General features: G+C 30.4%; 1 protein-coding gene across 4 annotated transcripts in view; it reads left to right on the top strand.

Moving 5' to 3' along the window:
* The first annotated feature begins 1,090 nt into the window (after positions 1-1,090).
* MRP (Multidrug-Resistance like Protein 1) overlaps positions 1,091-21,488 on the top strand; it is a 29,838-nt gene continuing 9,440 nt past the window's right edge. For 2 of the 4 annotated variants that reach the window (XM_085203645.1, XM_085203643.1), the window contains exons 1-18: positions 1,091-1,546; positions 2,495-2,794; positions 6,417-6,683; positions 6,769-6,962; positions 7,527-7,712; positions 8,821-9,075; positions 10,615-10,855; positions 12,304-12,441; positions 14,669-14,818; positions 15,862-15,946; positions 16,098-16,292; positions 16,567-16,743; positions 17,299-17,432; positions 17,947-18,157; positions 18,946-19,062; positions 19,532-19,614; positions 19,762-19,905; positions 20,193-20,268. In XM_085203645.1, the coding sequence (XP_085059771.1) occupies positions 1,499-1,546; positions 2,495-2,794; positions 6,417-6,683; positions 6,769-6,962; positions 7,527-7,712; positions 8,821-9,075; positions 10,615-10,855; positions 12,304-12,441; positions 14,669-14,818; positions 15,862-15,946; positions 16,098-16,292; positions 16,567-16,743; positions 17,299-17,432; positions 17,947-18,157; positions 18,946-19,062; positions 19,532-19,614; positions 19,762-19,905; positions 20,193-20,268 (3,001 nt within the window). In that variant the 5' untranslated portion in view covers positions 1,091-1,498. Of the gene's footprint in view, positions 1,547-2,494; positions 2,795-6,416; positions 6,684-6,768; positions 6,963-7,526; positions 7,713-8,820; positions 9,076-10,614; positions 10,856-12,303; positions 12,442-14,668; positions 14,819-15,479; positions 15,627-15,861; positions 15,947-16,097; positions 16,293-16,566; positions 16,744-17,298; positions 17,433-17,946; positions 18,158-18,945; positions 19,063-19,531; positions 19,615-19,761; positions 19,906-20,192; positions 20,269-21,488 lie in introns of all 4 variants that reach the window. The other 2 variants (XM_085203646.1, XM_085203644.1) reach the window with 2 other exon arrangements.

The raw sequence follows: 21,488 nt of genomic DNA, 5'->3' as shown, positions 1-21,488 counted from the left end.
ATATACCAACGGATTTTAAAAAGAATCTATTGTCTTTGAATATGGATATGATACGGTAGGTACATAAAATTTTATATTAATCAATTCCTTAATTTATAATATTTTTGTAAGAAAATATATTTTCTGGCTTAGGAAATATCATTAAAAACATACTTCAGAACATTTAACTTTTGTTCTATAAACTTTACACAATTGGCAAATATTTAAACAACATACAACTTCTGTCGTAAATATGTATATAAATGATGTTGTAAATATGTATATAAAATCAAACTTTCATTTATAACATTTTAAATTATTTTTAATATAATAAAATAATCGATTATTATAAAAATCGATGCGAGTTGTTTTATTTTACATTCATTTTTATTGCAATGTTGGATATAGCGTTGTAGTAGTTTAGGCCAGCAATAAGGATACAAAATAAGCTAATCCCGTTTATTTACATACGAATTTAAACAAAGTTAATAACAAATATATATTACAAAATATTTTCATTATCTATACTCTATACATTCGAAACCTTATCATTTGATAACGATTACATGTACCGTTATGATCAGCTTTTGTTTTATCTTTTACTTATTGTGATCAGCAAATAAATTTGATTGTGCGTTACAAACTTATTTAATTTTGCCAAACAAAATTAACCGGTGATAAGTTAAAAAATAAATATTTATTTATTCCAAGAAATAAATATTTTTTTTTTGGATAAAATATTTGTAACGTCCAGAAAATGCGTATATATTTGAAAGTTGAGCTAAAAAATAAAAAAATATATAAACATAATAAAGTTTATTACATTTATAATTTTATTATGACGCTTAAGGGGTAATAGTTAACGTTTTATTTTATTTTTATCATTTTAGCGTATTTTTATTTAGAATAAAACATTGATATGTTTATTTTGTATTTTCCAATTAAATACATAGTAATTTGAAGCGAATTATTTTATGTAATATAATGTTATATACATATCTTAATATATATAAAACTTTGTCGCTTAAAGCAACTGTTATCAATTATCATTGCTTGTCATCATTGTCTCATCTCTTGTCTGATTGTCTGAAAAGTCTGTCTGAATCAGCAATCTGTCAGTTGAATTTGTGCGACGGTGTGGGTATGCGAGTGCCGTGTCGCTGATGGAGATTGGAGAGTAGAATCAACGTGTTTGTGGTTACAGGCGTTAAATCGTTGTAAATTAATTGCAACGTTGCCGTTGGACATTAGTGACTCCAAATATAAAATTAATAATTTGTTCAATTTAACCACGATTTGACGATACCATCTATTGTCAATAGTTGTAAATATAACCGCTCACAGTTAAAAAGTAATTGTGTAATTATATATGTGCAACAGTGAATGGATGCTGATAAACTATTGGAAGAATTGATTCAAAATCATTGCTGGGGCCTCAGTAGTTAGTAGTTATATGAAATAGTATTAATCACATCGAGAATTTCATGGCACAAGTAACTTATGTTCATACATCGTGACAATGTCTTATAATTCTACACTCGATGATTTTTGTGGATCTAAATTTTGGGTAAGTAGGTCTTTGACCTTGGCATAACTGCCAATATTAATAATTGGATTGTGTAAAAGTTTCATCAATTTCTTATTAACGTTATTTAAAATTGATAAATATAATTTCAAATTTCTAATTACTAGTAAAATAATATATTTTACGCTTATATGATTAAGATATAAGTTATTATCAACTATATATTTTTTGACAATCTTAAATTAATTGGTGTACATACTTAGTTATATATTATATCTGTTACATATTTATTGTATGTAATTAGCTTATAAATATGTGTATGTATGCAATTATTACAGTAAACAAAGGAATATTTATGTCAACAATTTCTGAGCACTTAAGTTTTCATTATAGATTGAAATTAAAAATTCCATAGTTTTATATTCTTACAACATAATATTACCATGACCCTAGACATTTTCTATTAAACTGACATGACCATGAAAAAACCAGTTTCTTTAAATCAGTTATAATGCTACTTTTAATAATTTAGATGTTACATTACAATATCTATTTATATCAGTTTCATAATCTAACATGTTTAGAAGTAGTTTTTTAATTATTTTCTGCAATGCTATTCATCCAATTGAATCAAAACAAGGCTTATATTAACATATAATATAAGTAATGAGAAAGAACTAGTTCCCAGAGACATTAAAATATATTATTTACAATATGTCATGTAGTGTTTAAATTAAATTGATATACAGTAGAATTAGAACAGTGAAATCTCTTCAGTTTGGATACTAAGGATAGAAGAATGTCTAAAAAAAAAATATTGAAATTAAAATTAAACCATAAGTTGTTATAAAACCATCTGGAAATTCATATTTGCGTTAAGACTTACAACAAATTCCAAGAGGCACTCTGTCCTCCTTTGGCTTGAGTCATGTTATTTTAAATTTTTTGTAAATTTTCTAAAATAATTTAACACTGTTTTAATTTTTTTAGGATAGCAATTTAACTTGGTACACAGAAAATCCAGAGTTTACACCATGTGTAGAAAAAACTGTTTTAGTATGGATACCCTGTTTGTACTTATGGGTAGCAGCTCTTCTGGATATATTTTACATTTTAAATAGTAAAGAGAGAAATATACCATGGAACATATTAAATATAAGCAAATTAGTGATAACTTGCCTTCTAATAGTATTAAAGTTTGTGGACTTAGGTGTGACAGTCCACAAGTCATCACAAGAAGAAGTTTTCAATGTGGACTATTACAGTCCTGTTGTGAAGATCCTTACATTTGTAAGTATTATGTTCGTTTTATAAATATTTATAATAATAATAATTTATATTTATAATAAGTGTGTATTGCAGTTTAACAGTATAGTAGTACAAGTGGTTAATTTTTTTTATTATTAAATCTGCTAAATCATAACATGATTTTCATTTTCATCTTCTTTATTGCTTTCAAGAATCACTTAGCAAATATTAGTGTTTTCTGTTTGTTTGACAGATAACATAGCCTATTATGTATTGATTTTTGAGTTTGAATTACTTATAGTATATGAAAAAATAGGGTAGGCTGGGAATGAGGAAATGAAAGTACTTGATTCTACCAAGTGGTGAATGACCAAAAACTGTCATATTTCCAGTTAGAGACTGTCACAATATGCCTTGAAAAATTTATATTATTAAATTAGATGAACATTATTCTTGAAGTCTTATATTTATTTATTTTTCAAATAAAAAGCAACCTCCAACTTGATTTATCAAATCCATAGCCAACACTTGTTTTAGTCAATATGCAGGTCACAGCAATTGCATTGTTACTTCCTTGTAAAGATATTCATAATCTTATATAGATAAGTAGACAGTAGATTATGTCAGTAAAACTGATTGTTATTACCTATAGATTATAGCCATAAATTGTTTTAAAGGGGAAAAAATTACAGCATTCTTTTAATTTGAAACTATAAATACTCGGTAACAGCATAATGTACTATAAAAAAATATAGTTATTTAATATACTTCTCTTGTTAAATCATCAAAGCAAATAACATTATTTTATCATCAAACCTTTTTATAAAAACCAAAATCATCGCGTCATACTTTTAACCTTGACTATTACTGTGAACTTCTATAATAATAATTGTGTAATTTAAGTATGACCATACATGGTGTATATAATTAGGGATCCCTACTTTAATATTTCAATTGTAAACTATGATCGAGGCCGTCATGGTCCGATGGTACAAGGGTTAGATTCCTATTCGGGGGAATGAAATACTTAATATTTTCTCCTAATATTGCCTCGAGAATTCGGCGAAAAGTGGCGAACAGAATTTTCTTAATAAAAATGGAGTGTCTTATAGTCCCACTACTAGCTTACCAGGTTTCCGTGCCGGATACAGCGTGAAGCTAAAAAACTATGATAGAAACGAGCATAATAAACTGTGTTTATAGTTGAATGCAAAAGTGTGTGTTACGTATAAATATTAAATGTTGATCTAGGATAGTGTAGTTGTAAAATAGGAACCGGCCATGGTCTTTATCAATAAATTGTCAAGATGATCTAATCCAGATTTCTGTTAAGATTAATAAAAACATGTATTGTCAAGATGGTTATTTTTAATGTTAAAACCTTGAATTGAAATATAATTTAAGCATGAGTTTTATTGTATGTAGAAGATACATCGAAAATACCGTATTTGACCAACGAACTATTAGTCTATCTACCCTGAGCAAGTAACAATCGATTTGACAATGGGTACTATTACGAAAATATAGTTATCATTAAAAACTGCCTATGAAATTATAAACTACTGGTGGACCCCAACGCGGCTACGCCCGCGTGAACTATACGAATATTTATTAAATATATTTATGAAATTATTTTCAGTTTACAATAGAGAGATGCGTTAAGCAAGCTCATTTCGGGTGACGTTTTCTAACAACAAACTTTGCAAATCGTTGCTTAGCAACGACGGTTGTTATTAACATGGCGGAATAAATTGCATGTCAAATTAATAAATATTTTAATATATTGGTATATATCGAAAATATTACAAATATGAGAAAAAAAATATCCTATGTTCGTCCCGAGACCCTAAAGTATCTCTATATGAGTAATTTATCACAATCAAATTAGCGGTTTAGCCCTGATTGCGTAAAAGACAGACAGACAGACAGACAGAGTTACTTTCGAATTTATAATATAGGTATGGATAAAATGATTTTTTTAAACCAGTTGTGGCGCAGGGGCACAAAGTGTGACTGGAAACGCGACAGATTGTGGGTTCTAGACGTTCTGAACCAGAGTGTCTTCACACTAGGTTCCATCTGCCTATCCTGCTGTGTGCGGGATACAGCGTGAAGCTGACTAATTTATTCATTTTTATTTAGATATATTTTTTCTTTACCACACACCTACTTGTTATTTACGTTTAAATGCTGGTGTATATAACATATAATTATGAAAGATTTTCCTCTACAGTTTTTAAAAATATATTACTTGTTTTATAACATTACACACAGAATATACTTTTATTAAATAAGCGAATCAATTTTACATTTTTAAATATAAATTATTATAAAAAAGATACATTTAAAAATATAAAAAACCACACTTCCGAGGGCGGGACAAGGGTCCAAGCCATCGGTGGCTAGGGCTCCAGAGAGAGGAACCGCCGCACAATACGTGCCGTCTCAAGTAATACTGCCTTCTGTATCCGGTTCTTGATCCAACAGCTAAGCGATAGCCTCTTAAGGTGTTGGTCGAGGCTTTTCGCTATTAGACCGTTAACTGAAACCACTATCGGCACAATGATAGTCGCATTGACATCCCACATGGCGGTAATCTCATGGGCTAGGTCCAAATATTTAGATTGTTTTTCTTTTTCGGCCTTCACGAGATTTTCATCATGTGGGATAGTAACGTCAACAATCACTGCGCGGCGCGCCGCTCGGTCTACTAGTACTATATCAGGTCTATTGGCAACAATATACCTGTCAGTAATAATAGACCGATCCCAGTAGAGCAAAGCACAGCTATTTTCAAGAACAGACATGGGATTGTACCTGTAGTAAGGCACCTCCAATTCTACAAGGCCATATTGAAGAGCAAGTTGCTGGTGTATTATCTTGGCTATCTTTATAACATTTATTATTACTCTGCTCCAAGATAACTTGTCTTACATAGTATTATGTAATATGCTTAGTTTGCTATTTGTCTTCCATTCGGATACAGTGCGTAGAGTGGTCAAAAGCAAAGTTTATATATATGTATTTACCTAATGCCATACCTAATGTAATGTTTCACTCGGAAATTATTTTTATACAAAAAAAAACAATGACCTCCAATAATTTTCATTCCATGCACATGCGCGAAATTATTATTAATATATTTGAATTTTGGAATTTTGGTTTGTATCACGACAACATCCTGACGTGATGATTCCAGAGTCACCTTCTTTATTGGGTCAATAAACTCACAAATTAAAACAAAGACCCCCAAAAATCTAAATTTAAATAAAATTGCCATATTTTCAAAAGCAAGTTTTTGTAACTTAAGTACTTTATAAATTAGTAGTTAACATTGGCTGTATTTTGTAGGTATTTAAAAAACAAAACATTTTTTTTCAGCTTCACGCTGTTTCCCGCACATAGCAGGGTAGGCAAAGGGAACCTAGGAACCTAGTAATAAGACACTCCGTTCCCGTTCCCCACTTTCCGTCTAATTCTAATGCCTCGCCTTGCCTCGACTCGACAGAGCTATGAAAATATTAAACACTTCATTTCCGCGAGTGAGCATCGAAGCCACACCTGTCATTGTTACAGTGACACGCTTATTCCTCGCCACGACTGGCCTCATATCGGGCATATCTTTACTAATTTCAATAATTGAAAATCAAATCTTATATTTCAGATTCTATCAGCAATGTTATTATATTACAATAGAAAGTTCGGCATGAGGGCGTCCGGGGTGCTGTTCTTCTTCTGGTTACTTTTAATACTAGCGGGATTACCTCAGCTAAGATCTGAAATAATGTTACATCAAAGTAAATCGGAAGACGAAAATGTACAATATAATTTTATAAGCTACGTCATATATTATCCATTAATATTGATAATGTTTATATTGAATTGCTTCGCGGACTTGCCGCCGAAAGATACGCCGTATAATTTTGAGAAGGTAATATTTCAATATTATAAAGATGTGGATTGAATAGGTGTAACAGAGTTTCTATATGTACTCATATTTTTTTTATTTTTATTAGAATCAATGTCCAGAAAGCGCCTCAGGTTTCCCCAGTCGACTGACTTTTAGTTGGTTTGACCCATTGGCCCTTACTGGATTCAAAAGAAGCTTAACTGAAACTGACCTATGGGCTTTAAATCCAAAAGATTCATCAAAGGAAGTAGTACCGAGGTTCGATAAATTCTGGGAGAGAACATTGAAGAAAAGAGAAAAGTACGTATACTTTTTATTTTCATATAAGCAGGATGAATATTGAATGGTTTCCACATCTAATAAATATTTTTATTTATCTAATAAAGTATATAAATGGCGTTATTATAATATCAAGTTTCAAGTTCAAAAAACTCAAAGGGTCGCAAAATTCAAATTCAAAACCAGAATTTCTGCTTTCGGACTTTTTGCATATTTTATTTTTTATATTTTGAAAAAATTTTGGAAACAGAATAATCATTTTAAACCTGATGAATTGAATGAATTTTGGGAGTATCGATGTAACTTATATATTTTATTTCATTTACTTTTTCTAGTTATTACACCGCATTACCAGTCCAGACACTATAGTCCACTAGGTTGGATGTCTTCCTTCACACAAAAATAAAGCTAGCTCCGTTGAAGTTATAGCCCTTTACATATTCTACATCTAGTGCCCTACATGATATAGAGCACTACAAATATAAACGTTAATAAATATTTCACTTACCCGAGTGGGGATCGAACCCACAACCGTCGCGTTACAGTCACGCCTTTGTTACATATGATTATTTATTTTTGTCATAGTGCTAGCGGACCAAGGGCGACATATAGCAAGACATCGGCGAGTGTGAACTTCAAGCCGGACAAAGAGCGAAAGCCAGCGTCGATTTTGCCTGCTCTATGTCTAGCCTTTGGAGGGCAATTCCTCTTCGGAGCTTTACTCAAATTCTGCAACGACGCACTAATGTTCGTATCGCCACAGCTACTCAAGTAAGTATTACTTTAACCCAATATACCTATGTGAGTAAGTAACTAAGTTATTTATTTTAGCCTTATACTATTATACAGATATAGATTAAAAAAAGACGAGAAATGAATGTTAGACTTGTAGTGTCTAACTGCAACAGCGATGGTTGTGGGTGCGATTCCAACATGGGGGAAGTGCACATTTGAGTTTACCCACTCAACTCGTAGTGTCTCGAATTCGGATGGAAAGCTGACTACGGATATTTTACTCTACACTCTCTACTTCAGTATATTTCGTAGTTACAAAAATATATCCTTTTCAAAGATGTAACTAACATATCTAAATAAAGAAATATATATTTTTTTTAATCAAACCACATTATTTATTATTTAAGTGGTTTATGGTATCATCACATAACGCGTTTCAAAGTTAAGGTTATTTCTTCAACTCATTGAATGCTAATGTTCGCGTGATTGTATTGAGATATCTCATATAAAAAAAAACTACACCTTATTTACCGATATCTTGACACATTTATTACTCGACAGTTTCGAAAACACATTTTTTTATAATAATAATGCTATTATTATATATAATTGATATATATAATTTCATCTTTGTATTTAAACAAAATAGGGAAATGAAATGTCTCGAATTTTAGCAGAGTGTGGAGAACGGAATGTTCTGGTTCTAGGCACTAGGTTCTCTCCGCTTTCCCTGCAATATAGATATTTTCTTATCTCTATTTGGTTATTATCTCTATTCGATCACCAACTAATCAGAAATAGTTTTGCTAAAGTTAAGTAATATTTTACAGAAGTAAAGAAGGTTTGTTCCTTTGAATTCTATATAAAGTAAATCTAATTTATTAAAAATAAAAGACCGTCCAGGCTATATACACGACAGCTGTGAGTTGAACTCTCAACAGAATGAATTATTTCCATTTCCTCGTTCTGGTAACAAGACAAACAGAGGCGTTGAGACACTCAACACAAAATATCTCTTAAATTGGATGAAAAGTGGAAAACGGGGTGTCTTAGCATTCGGTTATCTCTGCTTATCCTTCTATATACGGGGTACAACACGAAGCTAAATAACTGCAATATTTTATAGCATCAAACTTTCTTCCAGATTACTTATAGGATTCGTCGAAAGTAAAGAACCAGTATGGAAGGGTTACGTGTACGCTGTAGGGCTCGTGGCGTGCGCGACGGCACAGACGATGTTACTGAGTCATTACTTCATGAACATGTCGCTAGTTGGTTTGAGGATAAGAACAGCCCTCACCAGCGCTATATATAGGAAATCCCTGCGTATATCAAACTCTGCGAGAAAGGAGTCGACTGTCGGTGAAATAGTCAACCTTATGGCCGTCGATGCACAAAGGTAAGCTCTAAATTAGTTATTTTAATGTGATTAATTAAATGGGTAAAGTAATATACGTATTTCAAATAAAAGATGGCGTGATATGATGGCGTCAAATTCAGGCGAAATAAAAAAGAATATCTTGACACTAAGTGAAGATAAAAAATATGACTGTATTTAAATATTAATTATAAAATAATCACTATATTTAAATAAGTCCCAAAGTATCTTAACTCTCTTAGGCGTTATCTTTAGGTACTCTCAGCCTACTCCGCCTCTTGGACGATGCTTGAGATAAAATTACTCAAGCATATTATACACTTACTCGGTACACATTTCGCAAGAATTTGGCAAACTCAAATAGAAATCACTTATAAAAGTGTTCCCTGTAAAAGTAGCGACAGCTTGACAGAGATATCTATTCAAGGTTATCGTCGAAAACTGATTTCTCGACTTTTATCAAAACTTATAGATAATGCAAGATATTTTTTTATAAATACCTGCAATTAACTTAAGGTTTTTCAAACGGTTCTAGCTCTAACATTCGATTGTACTGAGTACACTTATCGTGATGAAGCATATTTGTTCTAAGATCTATATCTATCTATATATATATCTATATATGATAAAAATGTGACTGATTGCTGTCTGTACATGGTGGATATATGATAAAAAATATTTTTTATTGGGGGCATTTATAGTTCCCAAAACAAGTATTTTTGATTTTTTTGCCTCCTGTCTATTGGCTTGTGCACACTAATCTCAGAAAAGGCTTATTCAATTTTAATACAGTTGTTTTTGATACTCGCTAATTAGATTAGCTTTACATTTAAATGTTTTTATATGGGAACCTACTTAAGTATCAGTACTACTTCTTAACTAAATACTTGAGTTTATTTCGTAATTTATATTCTTCATGTAGATATTAGTCTATCTTAACAAAAGTCTGATATATATTATTAACTAGCAACAATAGATACTATAGCACTCACTACAGCTCTTATCATGTAAGATATTTATTTTATATACCAGCGACTTCACTGATTACAGTTTATTATGCAAATACTAAACTTTTCTTTCATTTGTTTTATGCGATTTTTAAATACTATATAAAAACTACATACCTAAAATAAGTTTGAAGTTCAGGTTCAATCTGGTGAAACTTTTTTTTTTTTGGCAAATAATTTTAAAAAACACCTGCCCTTTTTAAAGATGGTAAAGGTGGATAAAATATGATGGTATGGTTATGTTAGGGACATATTTAAATCGTATGCAAAATTTGATATTAAATTTACAAATCCATAGTGTTAGTATGAGTTACCAAATACATTGCTAGCGATCACGCAACCAAACATCGTTAAGAAAATTCTGAGAAGTTATGAAATATGATACATTTAATATGAGTAGGCCCCCGCCTACATTTTTGGCCTAATAACATAAGAGTATCAATAAGTATTTTACTTTAATTGATATTACTATAATTCATCAAGAGTGTTTTTAGACATGAAAAACGTGAAAATATATTTTTTTGCGACTTTTACATTTTAATTATGTTTTTAGGTTTGTGGAATTAACCGCGTACTTAAACATGATATGGTCGGCGCCACTCCAAATAACTTTAGCGTTGTATTTCCTGTGGGGCATCCTCGGCCCCTCAGTCCTAGCAGGGCTAGCTGTGATGATAGTACTGATCCCAGTAAACGGACTAATAGCGAACAGAGTTAAGACTTTACAGATAAGGCAGATGAAGTACAAAGATGAACGCGTCAAACTTATGAATGAGGTTCTAAACGGAATTAAGGTTTGTATTATTTTCATTGAAGGTCTCGTTGTGTGATTGTAATTACTGAAGTTCCATTGACATTACGGCACGCTATGATTGTGACCTTCAACTAAAGCCAATGTTAATTAAAAAGATTTTAACATATTTTTTTGATATTGATCATAATAAGTGAACTAAACCTAAATGTATCATCATCAGCTTCACTCTGTTTCCTGCACACAGCATAGTAGGCAGAGGGAACCTAAGAAGGGAAGAAATGAAAATATAAATTTAAATAAATTTCATTTCCTCGAGTGGGGATCGAACCCAAAACCATCGATTTTACAGTCACACTTAAAAATAAACAATGTTTAACATCTATGAATCGCAATTTTAAGTTTCATAATATTATTTCAACTCGTGTCTCAATGTTTAAAATGTAATTTTGAATGGTGATGTCATGTATAAAGTCAATATCCACCGCCGCGTTACCGATTACTATAATATATTTTCTGTATGATGATACATATGAAAGATATTATTAATTATGTTCATTAACTGTAATTTTCTTTGAACTGTTTTACAATATTTTTTATATATTATGATGGAAATAATAAGCAATGAAAAAGGTACTAGTAATTATCTCAAAAACGAATTTTCAACCATTGTAGATATCAGATAAAAGTAAACAACTACCTGTGTTAATTCTAAATAATCTCTTAAGTCAATAGACCTCCATGGTAGAATAATTACACTGTTACTACGTGTCATTTTTATCGTAAAATAAATAGAATGTTTTTTTTTCGTATAACAGACCCATTATTGTCGTTTCAATTGAATTCATGATAATATTCTTGAGACTATTTTGAATTTTTTTTTAATGCTTCACGCTGCATCCCTCAAATAGCAGAGGTAACCTGGTAGACACTTTCGTTCCCCACTTTCCGGTGAATTCTGGAGGCAGTGGCGGACCTCAACGCGGCACTTTGCCTCTTGAAAATTTATGTTTCTTTTTGAAAATTTATTGGTCGTAATATTGTGAAATTAAATTTAGGTCTACTGCTTATCGTAACATATATGGATTTAGCTTAGTCACATCGATATCTTATCACCAAGGAAAAAAAGAGTAATGTGCACTTTGAGAATGTTCGCCAAACAACGCACGTGACTAGAATGATTGGAGATTTTTATTTTTTTATATGAAAAATAACATAACAAATAATCCTTACTCGTTACTTTTTAATCGTCAACTTGTATAAAATTATTATTAATTATTATTTAAAAGACACCAGCGGCGCTTTAACCACATATGTTAGCAACCCGACAAGGAAATTAACTTTTTTTTTATATAAAATTTTATAAAATATTTATAATAAACTGCTTGCGTACGCATTAATAGTATTTAATTCTGCATCATTGATAGATATATTGTTTTTTTTTTTTCACATCTTAGATTTTTTTCTTTTAATAACCTTTACTGTTTGTAGGTTTTAAAAATGTATGCATGGGAACCGAGTTTTGAGGACCAAATACTTAAAATTAGAAACGAAGAAATGAAAGTATTGAAACAAACAGCCTACCTTAACTCTGCTACGTCTTTTATCTGGTCTTGTGCTCCTTTCTTGGTAAGTTTATTTTAGTCAGAAACACGATATTTATCGTGTTTTTTTTTCAGCTCTATCCCGCATATAGGAGAAGGAGCAAAGACAATCTACCGTCAATATACATCGTTTTTCATTTTCGTTTCGGCGTTACTCAACGCCGTGTTTTATATTACCAGAACGGTGAAATGAAAATAGATCTTTCCCCAAAGTGGGAATAGAATCCACAACCATCGCATTTACACTCAGATATTGTCTCACAGTATCGCGTTAACCTTAAAAAATGCTAAATTATAATTGTACTTTCTTTCAGAGATAGTAATTACACTATAATAACAGCTATAAATGCAAAGTGTGTAGGTACTCAGAACAATTAATATTGAAATATTTTCTTGATTGTAAAACCTATTTAGATTATTTTTAAGATAGCTGTTTCTATGCTAAGTGCATAATGCATTTCTTATACTTAATTTATAAGGTAGTAAAATTCATATTTCAATAAAATGAATACTCTATAAAGTACTAAGCATTATCGTTGTTCCACGTATATATGTATATATATATATTTGTATATTATATGTAAAGAGTGAATAAAACAGTAATTATCATATTATGTTTGTTTAAGAATATTTATGTAGAGTGATAAAATCTGTTATTCTATGAGTTTCTTTGGTTACAATTACATTAAATATCTCATAAGCATGTATTATTAATACAATTCGTTTCTAATTTGCAGTAGGTACTTTTATTGGATTATCTTAATATGTTTTGATATATTATAAAAATCTTAAAATAGATAATCTCATTTTATTGTTATCATTTATGTTCATGTCAATTTAGATATAAAAAGATAATGTCCTAATTATTTAATGATTGTGTAAGTATTACGGCAATCGATGTATATCTACAACGATTATTTCTTTATTAAATCAAGTTTAAGTCCAATATTGATTTTATATGACAAGAAAGATAAAAATAATCCATATTAACTTTAATAACATCGTTTTATATTTATAATCTGTAATGAAAAACGGCCATGATAACAAAACATTGACCTTTACCGTTAATACAGCCTTTTTTTACATAATGTAGCATTGTTTGTTTAAGTGTATGCTAATCTGAGTTATGATAAAAGATATCGCATATTTAATACAATTTTTTTATTATTAGTTTTTTAATATTAGACATTATTATAATAAACGTACATTATAGATCTTGTATCAGTAAAGTTTGCTATGGCGGAAAATACATCGAGATAAATGTAATGCCTAGACGACTATGATAATAAAAGTTTTATTTTATACATTACTGGAGACCGTCTACTCTAAAATTGAACTTACAAACAACATACAAATAGGTAGTCACAATGACACAAAAATAGCGTCAGCAAAAAAATGTATAACAACTTATAAATAAATTACACTTTTTTATGATCATATGAGTGAAAATACCACCTGCTTATATGTCTATTCTATTCTATCTAGTCTTATTATATTCAATGGAACTCAAAACATTATTTATTGGAGGATTTTTATTATAAATATGATATGGATTTTTATTATAGATAATTATTCTATTTTTTGCTCGTGACGCTTTCTGCGTACAAATGACAAACTGCGTTATTCTAATAAACTAATTACCCTTATTTGTATGTTTGTAAGTTCAGTTTTACAGTAGACGATCTATACAATTCCGTATAATTTTATGTAAAAAAAGGAGTTTGTACAATGAGTGCTCTTACGCGCCCATTGCAGTTTCCGTAATTCACATTGCTAACATAATTATCTTGTTAGTTTGTTATTCGGCTTAGTATCTCTTGCTAACATTGATAATGGAAGGATCGAATTTAATTTTCAACAATCAATCAAGCTATCCATTGTGGACGCCATTGTTGAATAAACCCACAAGGACGGAATCCTCTACGCTCAATCCCCGATTTGAAATGAATGTACCCAACCATTACGTTAACTTACAGTAATTTAATATAAAAAATATAAAATTTAAGTAAAATGGTTCCAAAAAAAAATACTTTTGCCATATTATAATAATTTTTAGATCAACGACCGATTGGTAAGGTGCTCTGAAAGCCGTAGCTTTCGGAAGGTATTTTGCTTGTTGATGCTTAATTTTTTTTTAAAGGCCATGCCTTATTATTAGCATTAACACTTTTTTTTTATATACTTAATATTTTTTGGTGATAATAGAAAATTATTTATTTATATGAATAATTTTCATTATGTTTTTGTTTAAGGTAACGTTTCTAACTTTCTTCACGTATGTGATTTCCGATCCTGACAATCATATCCTGAAACCCGATACGATTTTCGTGTCGATGTCCCTGTTCTATATAATGCATTTGCCTTTGGGCTTGCTCCCACTCGTCGTCGTGTCAGTGATAGAGGTAGAAGTTTCAGTGTAACGCACTTTTATCTAGAGGCTGAGGTACTCTTAAGTATGCGTACTAACTAACACTCACTCATTTGACTTTAATATATTATAGTTTGCGATGTATCTGAAATGACTTTTCTTTATTTATTATACTTGTTGTTTATTTGTTGTGAATCTTAAATAAAAAAGACCTTTCCTTCCCGTGGAAAGGTGTTGCTTTGAAATATATATAAAATGTCCCCTTCGATACAAGTTTCAATAACAAATTGGGTAGGCATCGAACTAAATGATTATTTTCTAATAAATTAAGAAATATTCTTCATACATTTTATATAAATTTAATATCGTAGTGATACAGCGTAAACATACTTTTCTTGTGGTTTTGGCCACCTAGTGACACTTGTCTAACTTAAAATTATGTCATAATTAACAAGAAACTGCGTCTTAGTTATAGATGCTCAACTCATGTTACTGCTGTTATATTTTCAAATATTATATAAGACACCTATGAAAAATATTAATTACCTTACATATCTTGATTTGAAATCAAAAAATAATCATTTTCGGTTAAAAAATAAAAAAAGAACTATAAAATTGTATTTAAAATATAACAGCAGATTTATTTAACCCATCATTTAAGTTAGATTAATATAGTATTCCCGGAATGGTCGTAGGTGTCGCTGATGTCATTTGGGTGCTTTGTCCTAGTGAATGATACAGAAGTACTGGATTCTAAACGCGCTTTCGTAGCGTTGTCTCTTTTCAACATACTACGTTTTCCACTATCAATGCTGCCTAATGTTATATCAAATGTAGTACAAGTAAGTTTTATTAATATAGCTTTATGTATACAGTATCACTGGCCTTTTGGTACCATTTCATTTTCACATTGCATGAATGGTGATTGGAATACTATGCGGAAGAAAATTTTACCAACAATAAGTCAAAGTAATATTATTATAATTAAGAAATATTTGGTATCTTTTCTTCCGCAATAACAAATATAAAATATAGAATATTCTAATATTCTAATATATCTCCTATATTATTTTGTAGACATCTGTGGGTATAAAAAGATTGAACAAATTCATGAATTCGGAAGAATTGAGCGAGGGCTCCGTAGAACACGATCAAAATGAGCGTAAGTAGTTTATTTAACTAAATGGATAACCTATTTTTGTTATAAGGACATAGATACGGACGTGATATTTCATTACTTACAATAATTATAATGATCATTGAAGAAGAAGAAAACCGTTTCACCAAATTAAACATGTGATTACTTATTTTAGCAAATCCACTTGTAATTGAGAATGGACACTTTTCATGGGGAGATGAATCAGAACAAATTTTGAAAAATATAAACATCCAGATTCCTCGTGGTAGTTTGGTGGCCGTCGTTGGCGCAGTGGGTGCCGGAAAAACTTCTTTACTATCAGCTTTACTGGGAGAAATGAACAAAGTTTCTGGACGAGTTAACACTACAGGTGAGTTAATGCAAACATATTATGCTAATATCATTGATAAAATCTAATAAACTTTATGGCTTAAGTTTTGGAGAATATGCGGGGCAAATGCTAAAGATCTTTTATTTATTTTTATAAACTTTGAATAAATTATATTGTTAGCCTCTTTTACAAAGATATACATATTTTAAATAAAAAAAGTTTTATACTAATAGTCGGGAATGTCATAGGTACATATTAAAATATTTTTTTATGTGAATATAATAAATAACAAAATATTTTTCTGTCGTCATAGGTAGCATAGCATACGTACCGCAACAAGCTTGGATACAAAACGCTACTTTGCAAGACAACATACTGTTTGGAAACCAACTGGAAAAGGCTAAATACAACAACGTTATTAATGTTTGTGCTTTAAAGACAGATTTTGATGTTTTGCCTGGCGGAGACCAAACAGAGATAGGAGAGAAAGGTAATGTGGATTTTTGTTTTGTGGATCCTTGAAATGTCTTTAATAATAGTAAGATGTAAATGGAGGTAATACTGTCTTTACAAAGTGTAGGTAAAGTTGTTAAATTAATCTTGTAAAACAAAATGTTAGATTGCACAAGTGTATATATACCATTATGAATTACGTAGAAATAATCATTGTACTAGAAGAAAAAATAGAATTTCACAATTATTTTTTTAGCTTCCCGCTATATCCCATACCCCATAACACATAGCAAGGTAGGCAGAGGTAACCTGGGGACCTAGTGTTAAGACGCTTCTGTTCCTCCATTTACGCCGAATTTTCGAAGCATTGCTTGGTAATAAGCGGAACTCAACGCCGCCCTTTGTCTCATTACCGGAGCGTGAAAATGAAAATATTAAATATTTCAATCCCCTGAGTTTGAGTTGAACCCATAATCGTTGCGTTTATAGTCCGATGCCAGTCAGCCGTTGTGCCATGACAACCTCGCGACTTGATAACTTGACAATTTCGGTTTTTATTATACATTTTATGTTAGTTTTCATTTGGTCGTAGGTATAAACTTATCTGGAGGTCAAAAACAGCGGGTGTCACTCGCTAGAGCTGTGTACTGCGACTACGATAACTATTTCCTCGACGATCCACTCAGTGCAGTTGACTCTCACGTCGGCAAACACATTTTTGAAAAGGTAACGTTAGTTAAAAAATATGTAATCGATTTTGTCGAATCTTTTTGTAAAAAAATGACATTACTTTTTATTAAGCATTCTATTGAAATGAATATAGAAATAAAACAAACACTAAATGTTAAGGGAAGCGTGAAGCGGACGAAGTGCCAAAGTACACTAAACTACAATTAAATCGTGAAGCCGTTTCTGAGATTAGCGTGAACAAACGCACAAACAGATAAAAAAATATTTTTGCTACTACTACGTTATTAAATGTCACCAATAATATTGTTTTTTATATAATTATATTCCATGTGCAGAATTTTGGAGAATTAAGTTTAAGTGTTGCGTCAAAGTTATAAAATGGGTCATACGATATACGACGTGAACTATTGAATATTCTTAAACATGTTATGAAATATAAACATTTAATTACTTTTCTATTATATTTTTCTTATTTGCGGCATATCACCTTCATTGTTGTAGCTTTTTTTTAAAGTAGGTTAATAAACGGCGACTGTTCTTATCACTACAGGTTATAGGTCCAAGTGGTCTATTGAAGAACAAAACCCGTGTATGGGTAACACATAACGTGTCATATTTGGCCCAAACTGACCACATCCTGGTACTAAGAGACGGCGAGGTATCCGAGGCGGGTACTTACCAGCAGCTGTTAGAAAAGAAGGGAGCCTTTGCTGAATTCTTGTTACATCACCTGAGTGACGCGGAACGTACGTCGCCCGAAGGTGAGTGTAGTTTGTATATTCGTACAAACGTAGTTTCGGAACTGGTGTTTTAATTGAATAGTTTTTAAGTGTTAAAAATTGTATAATATGTAAGATGACATTAGATAGACCCCCTCTCCCCTCCATTCCTAAACACATGGGGGGTCGGATTAGGTTGAAAGTAAATCTTAATCGAGATTTAAATATACTTGCTATTACTACGATAAGAAAAGATATACTTGACATAATTATACGTGGCTTTAATTAAAAAAAATTTAAATCATTTTTTTTTATTTATGCAAATGTACTAACTATAAATTCATTATTATATTTAGGTCATTGAAAATCTTAAACACTAATTATACATGTGACTTACATTTTAACATATGCTAATTAAAATAAATAGAATATTATCAGTAATTTAAAAGTTCAAAGACCTAATTACATAGTCTCATTGAAACTTTTTGTAACAGATCATATAAGTACTTAATTAATTATTAAATATAACGTGAAATAGTTACGTTTACCGAAATTAAAAAAACTTGTTCTGTTGTTTACATGTTTGAATGAATTTCATCAAAAAGATTATACTATATGTAAATAGGACAATGTCTGAATTTGCTTTTATTATTAGGTGTAACTTAGTAGGTATATTAAAACTTTTACATAGCAATAAAGACATAGCGAGTGAAATGTTATCTTGTTTACAAATATTCAAATAGAGACGAGATATGCAGGTGCGATGCCCTACTATGTATGCTAATATTAGCCTTAATATATAAAGCTAACAGTTGTTTATTTACTTCTAGAACTAGATGAAATTAAACAAGACTTGGAAAATAAATTAGGATCTGAATTCCAAAATAAGCTGCAGAGAGCTCGTTCTTTATCGGAGAGTACGTCGGAGTCGGAACAACCAGCAGCGTGTAAGTATTGCTATTTTTATATATATTAATTTAATCAGTATTCCGTTATATTAAACTTTCCGTTAGACACTGCACGGTCCATTGAAATATATCATATTTTTGGAATGTGTTGAATAACACGAAGTAGGATGTGGATAAAAACGTCTAAATGACTATGGATAATAATAGTATTACTAGCGTTATACAGCTACTTACCAGGGTGATGTGATGAAAATATTTAGTTTTCTCGAATGGGAATCGAACCCACAACCTGTCGCACATACGCTTCGTGCCCCTGTGCCCTGACTAACCCTGGTTCGTTTTTGACTATTCTTACACAAATTTGTGTTTTAATTAAGAAATTGTTCTTGACATTTTATAAATAAAACTCGTTAAATGATAACTTTTATTACTTTATTTATATATTTACGACAGGTTAAAAATCAAGTTAATCATACTTTATTTCTTAATTTATTATCTAATTTATTAGCTGGCGACAGAAGTGGCAGCGTGAAAAGACATACACCTGAAAAGAACAAACTTATAGAGGCCGAGAAAACTGAAACGGGCAGTGTGAGTATATTATTTACTTTTGATAAATTTTAAAAATCAAAATCAATTTAGAAAAATACTTCCTACGTACATTTATACTGCTCTACATCTAGTGCACTAGAAGTAGAGCCATGGAATCGCCTCGTTTAATGTTTTCGTACGGTGTAGGTGAAATGGAACGTATACAAGCACTACCTGACGAGCGTGGGCGTGATGGCGTCACTTATCACAGTGCTTATGAACCTCATCCTACAGTTGTTCCAAGTTGGCTCCAACTACTGGCTCGCGGAGTGGTCGAATGATGCCAACATGGTAAGTGTTGATACCACTTTATGTTACAAATAATGAAAAGGACGATAGAAGGTCGTTGAGCATTAAAACTCACAAAAAATAAAAATATACTGCTTATTCAGATTCCTAGAGGAAGCTCTTACAGCTGTATAAAAAAAATTATAACTGTTACATGTTTATTAGTGTAATTAGCGGTAATAGATTATGCTAACAAAATATTTTTTCAGATTTATATTTACTTAAATATTTTATAAGCATAGTTTGAAATAAATTTTGAAATGTAAAGAAAAATATGTTTTTTTTTCCAGATTGTTAACGGTACTGTAGACAAAGCTAGAAGAGATCTTTATCTTGGCGTGTACGGCGGCCTCGGCATCGGACAAGGTAACAATACCCACTCGTATTATGTAGCTACAGTAAAATTAAAAGTATTCAAAGAAAATATTATTTCTTTATAAAATCACTCTTAATCAATTTGAGTTTGCTCTATAATTGAATATAATCATAAAATGAAATTATTCTTTATTTTATTAATAAATTTATTATACGTATTACCATTAAACTATATGTAACCTATGCAATTGAATAGGGTGTTTTGGTATAGCACGATATAACTGATCGAATAGTAAAATGTTCTTTCCGCTTATAAACGCATTAATGGTAGATGTTTGACCTTACTTTAAAATTATTGATAAAATAATCACCAATTATTAAATATATTAAACTGTATAGTATTTTTAGAATATGTAATATTTTTATGAGCATTTGTATATTACTGAATATAGTTTACTTCCAATTGATTTTAGAAATACAGGATTGCATTTTTTTTATTATAATGTAAAATGATATAAAAAAAGATCTGAAATATTGTATAAATTAATTATATTTATGCGTCATCAACTTTTGCCGCAAAAAGTGGATAACGGGACGGTAAGTTATTGTGCTATAAGTGACGTATTTAGTAATTATTATTTAATTTTCTATAAAAATTAAAAAAATGTTTTTTTTTCTTTTAAGTGAGTTTTCAACCTCGCTTTTTTCCTTGGATTTTCTTATTTGTTATTTGTTAATTTCTTATAATTTGGATTGTTATTTTCTTAATTAACCCTGTAAGGAAAAATGGTAAAAGGCTATACGGCCTCTTCTAATATTATTTTATTTCTTGTACACCCAACAACAACAGTTTTTTATAAATGTGTCCAATGATAGATGTAAAAAAATATTAACTCTTTTTATTATATTACCTATATTATAACAAAAAATCAAAGAAAAACATTTATATTTAGATTTACGTGTGTTTATTTGTTTAAATTGTTTCTTTTGTTTATTAAGAAAATGCTTGTATGTTTGCTTATGAGGTTGTTTTCGCCTCAGAATCAAGAGTTCGTGTCAGTTGTGTCGTACTGTACCAAATGTCCATAGACAATTAGAATTAAAACATATTGAATTTAAATTATTATTTTTATATAGGTTTATTTGTTATTTTGTAATAAAAAAAATAACATTTTGTTTTTGGTGTCGGTTTCTTTTTTATATATTATATATTTTTTATAATATAAATATAAAATTCTGTATATTTAATTTTTAACTATAGTATATATTTT

This window comes from Heliconius melpomene, chromosome 19 (genome assembly GCF_056956725.1).
Source record: "Heliconius melpomene rosina isolate 202511_hmr_F chromosome 19, ASM5695672v1, whole genome shotgun sequence".
Lineage (NCBI taxonomy): Eukaryota > Metazoa > Arthropoda > Insecta > Lepidoptera > Nymphalidae > Heliconius > Heliconius melpomene.
Note: the sequence above shows the minus strand (reverse complement) of the source record. Positions and strands in the feature narration are given on the sequence as shown.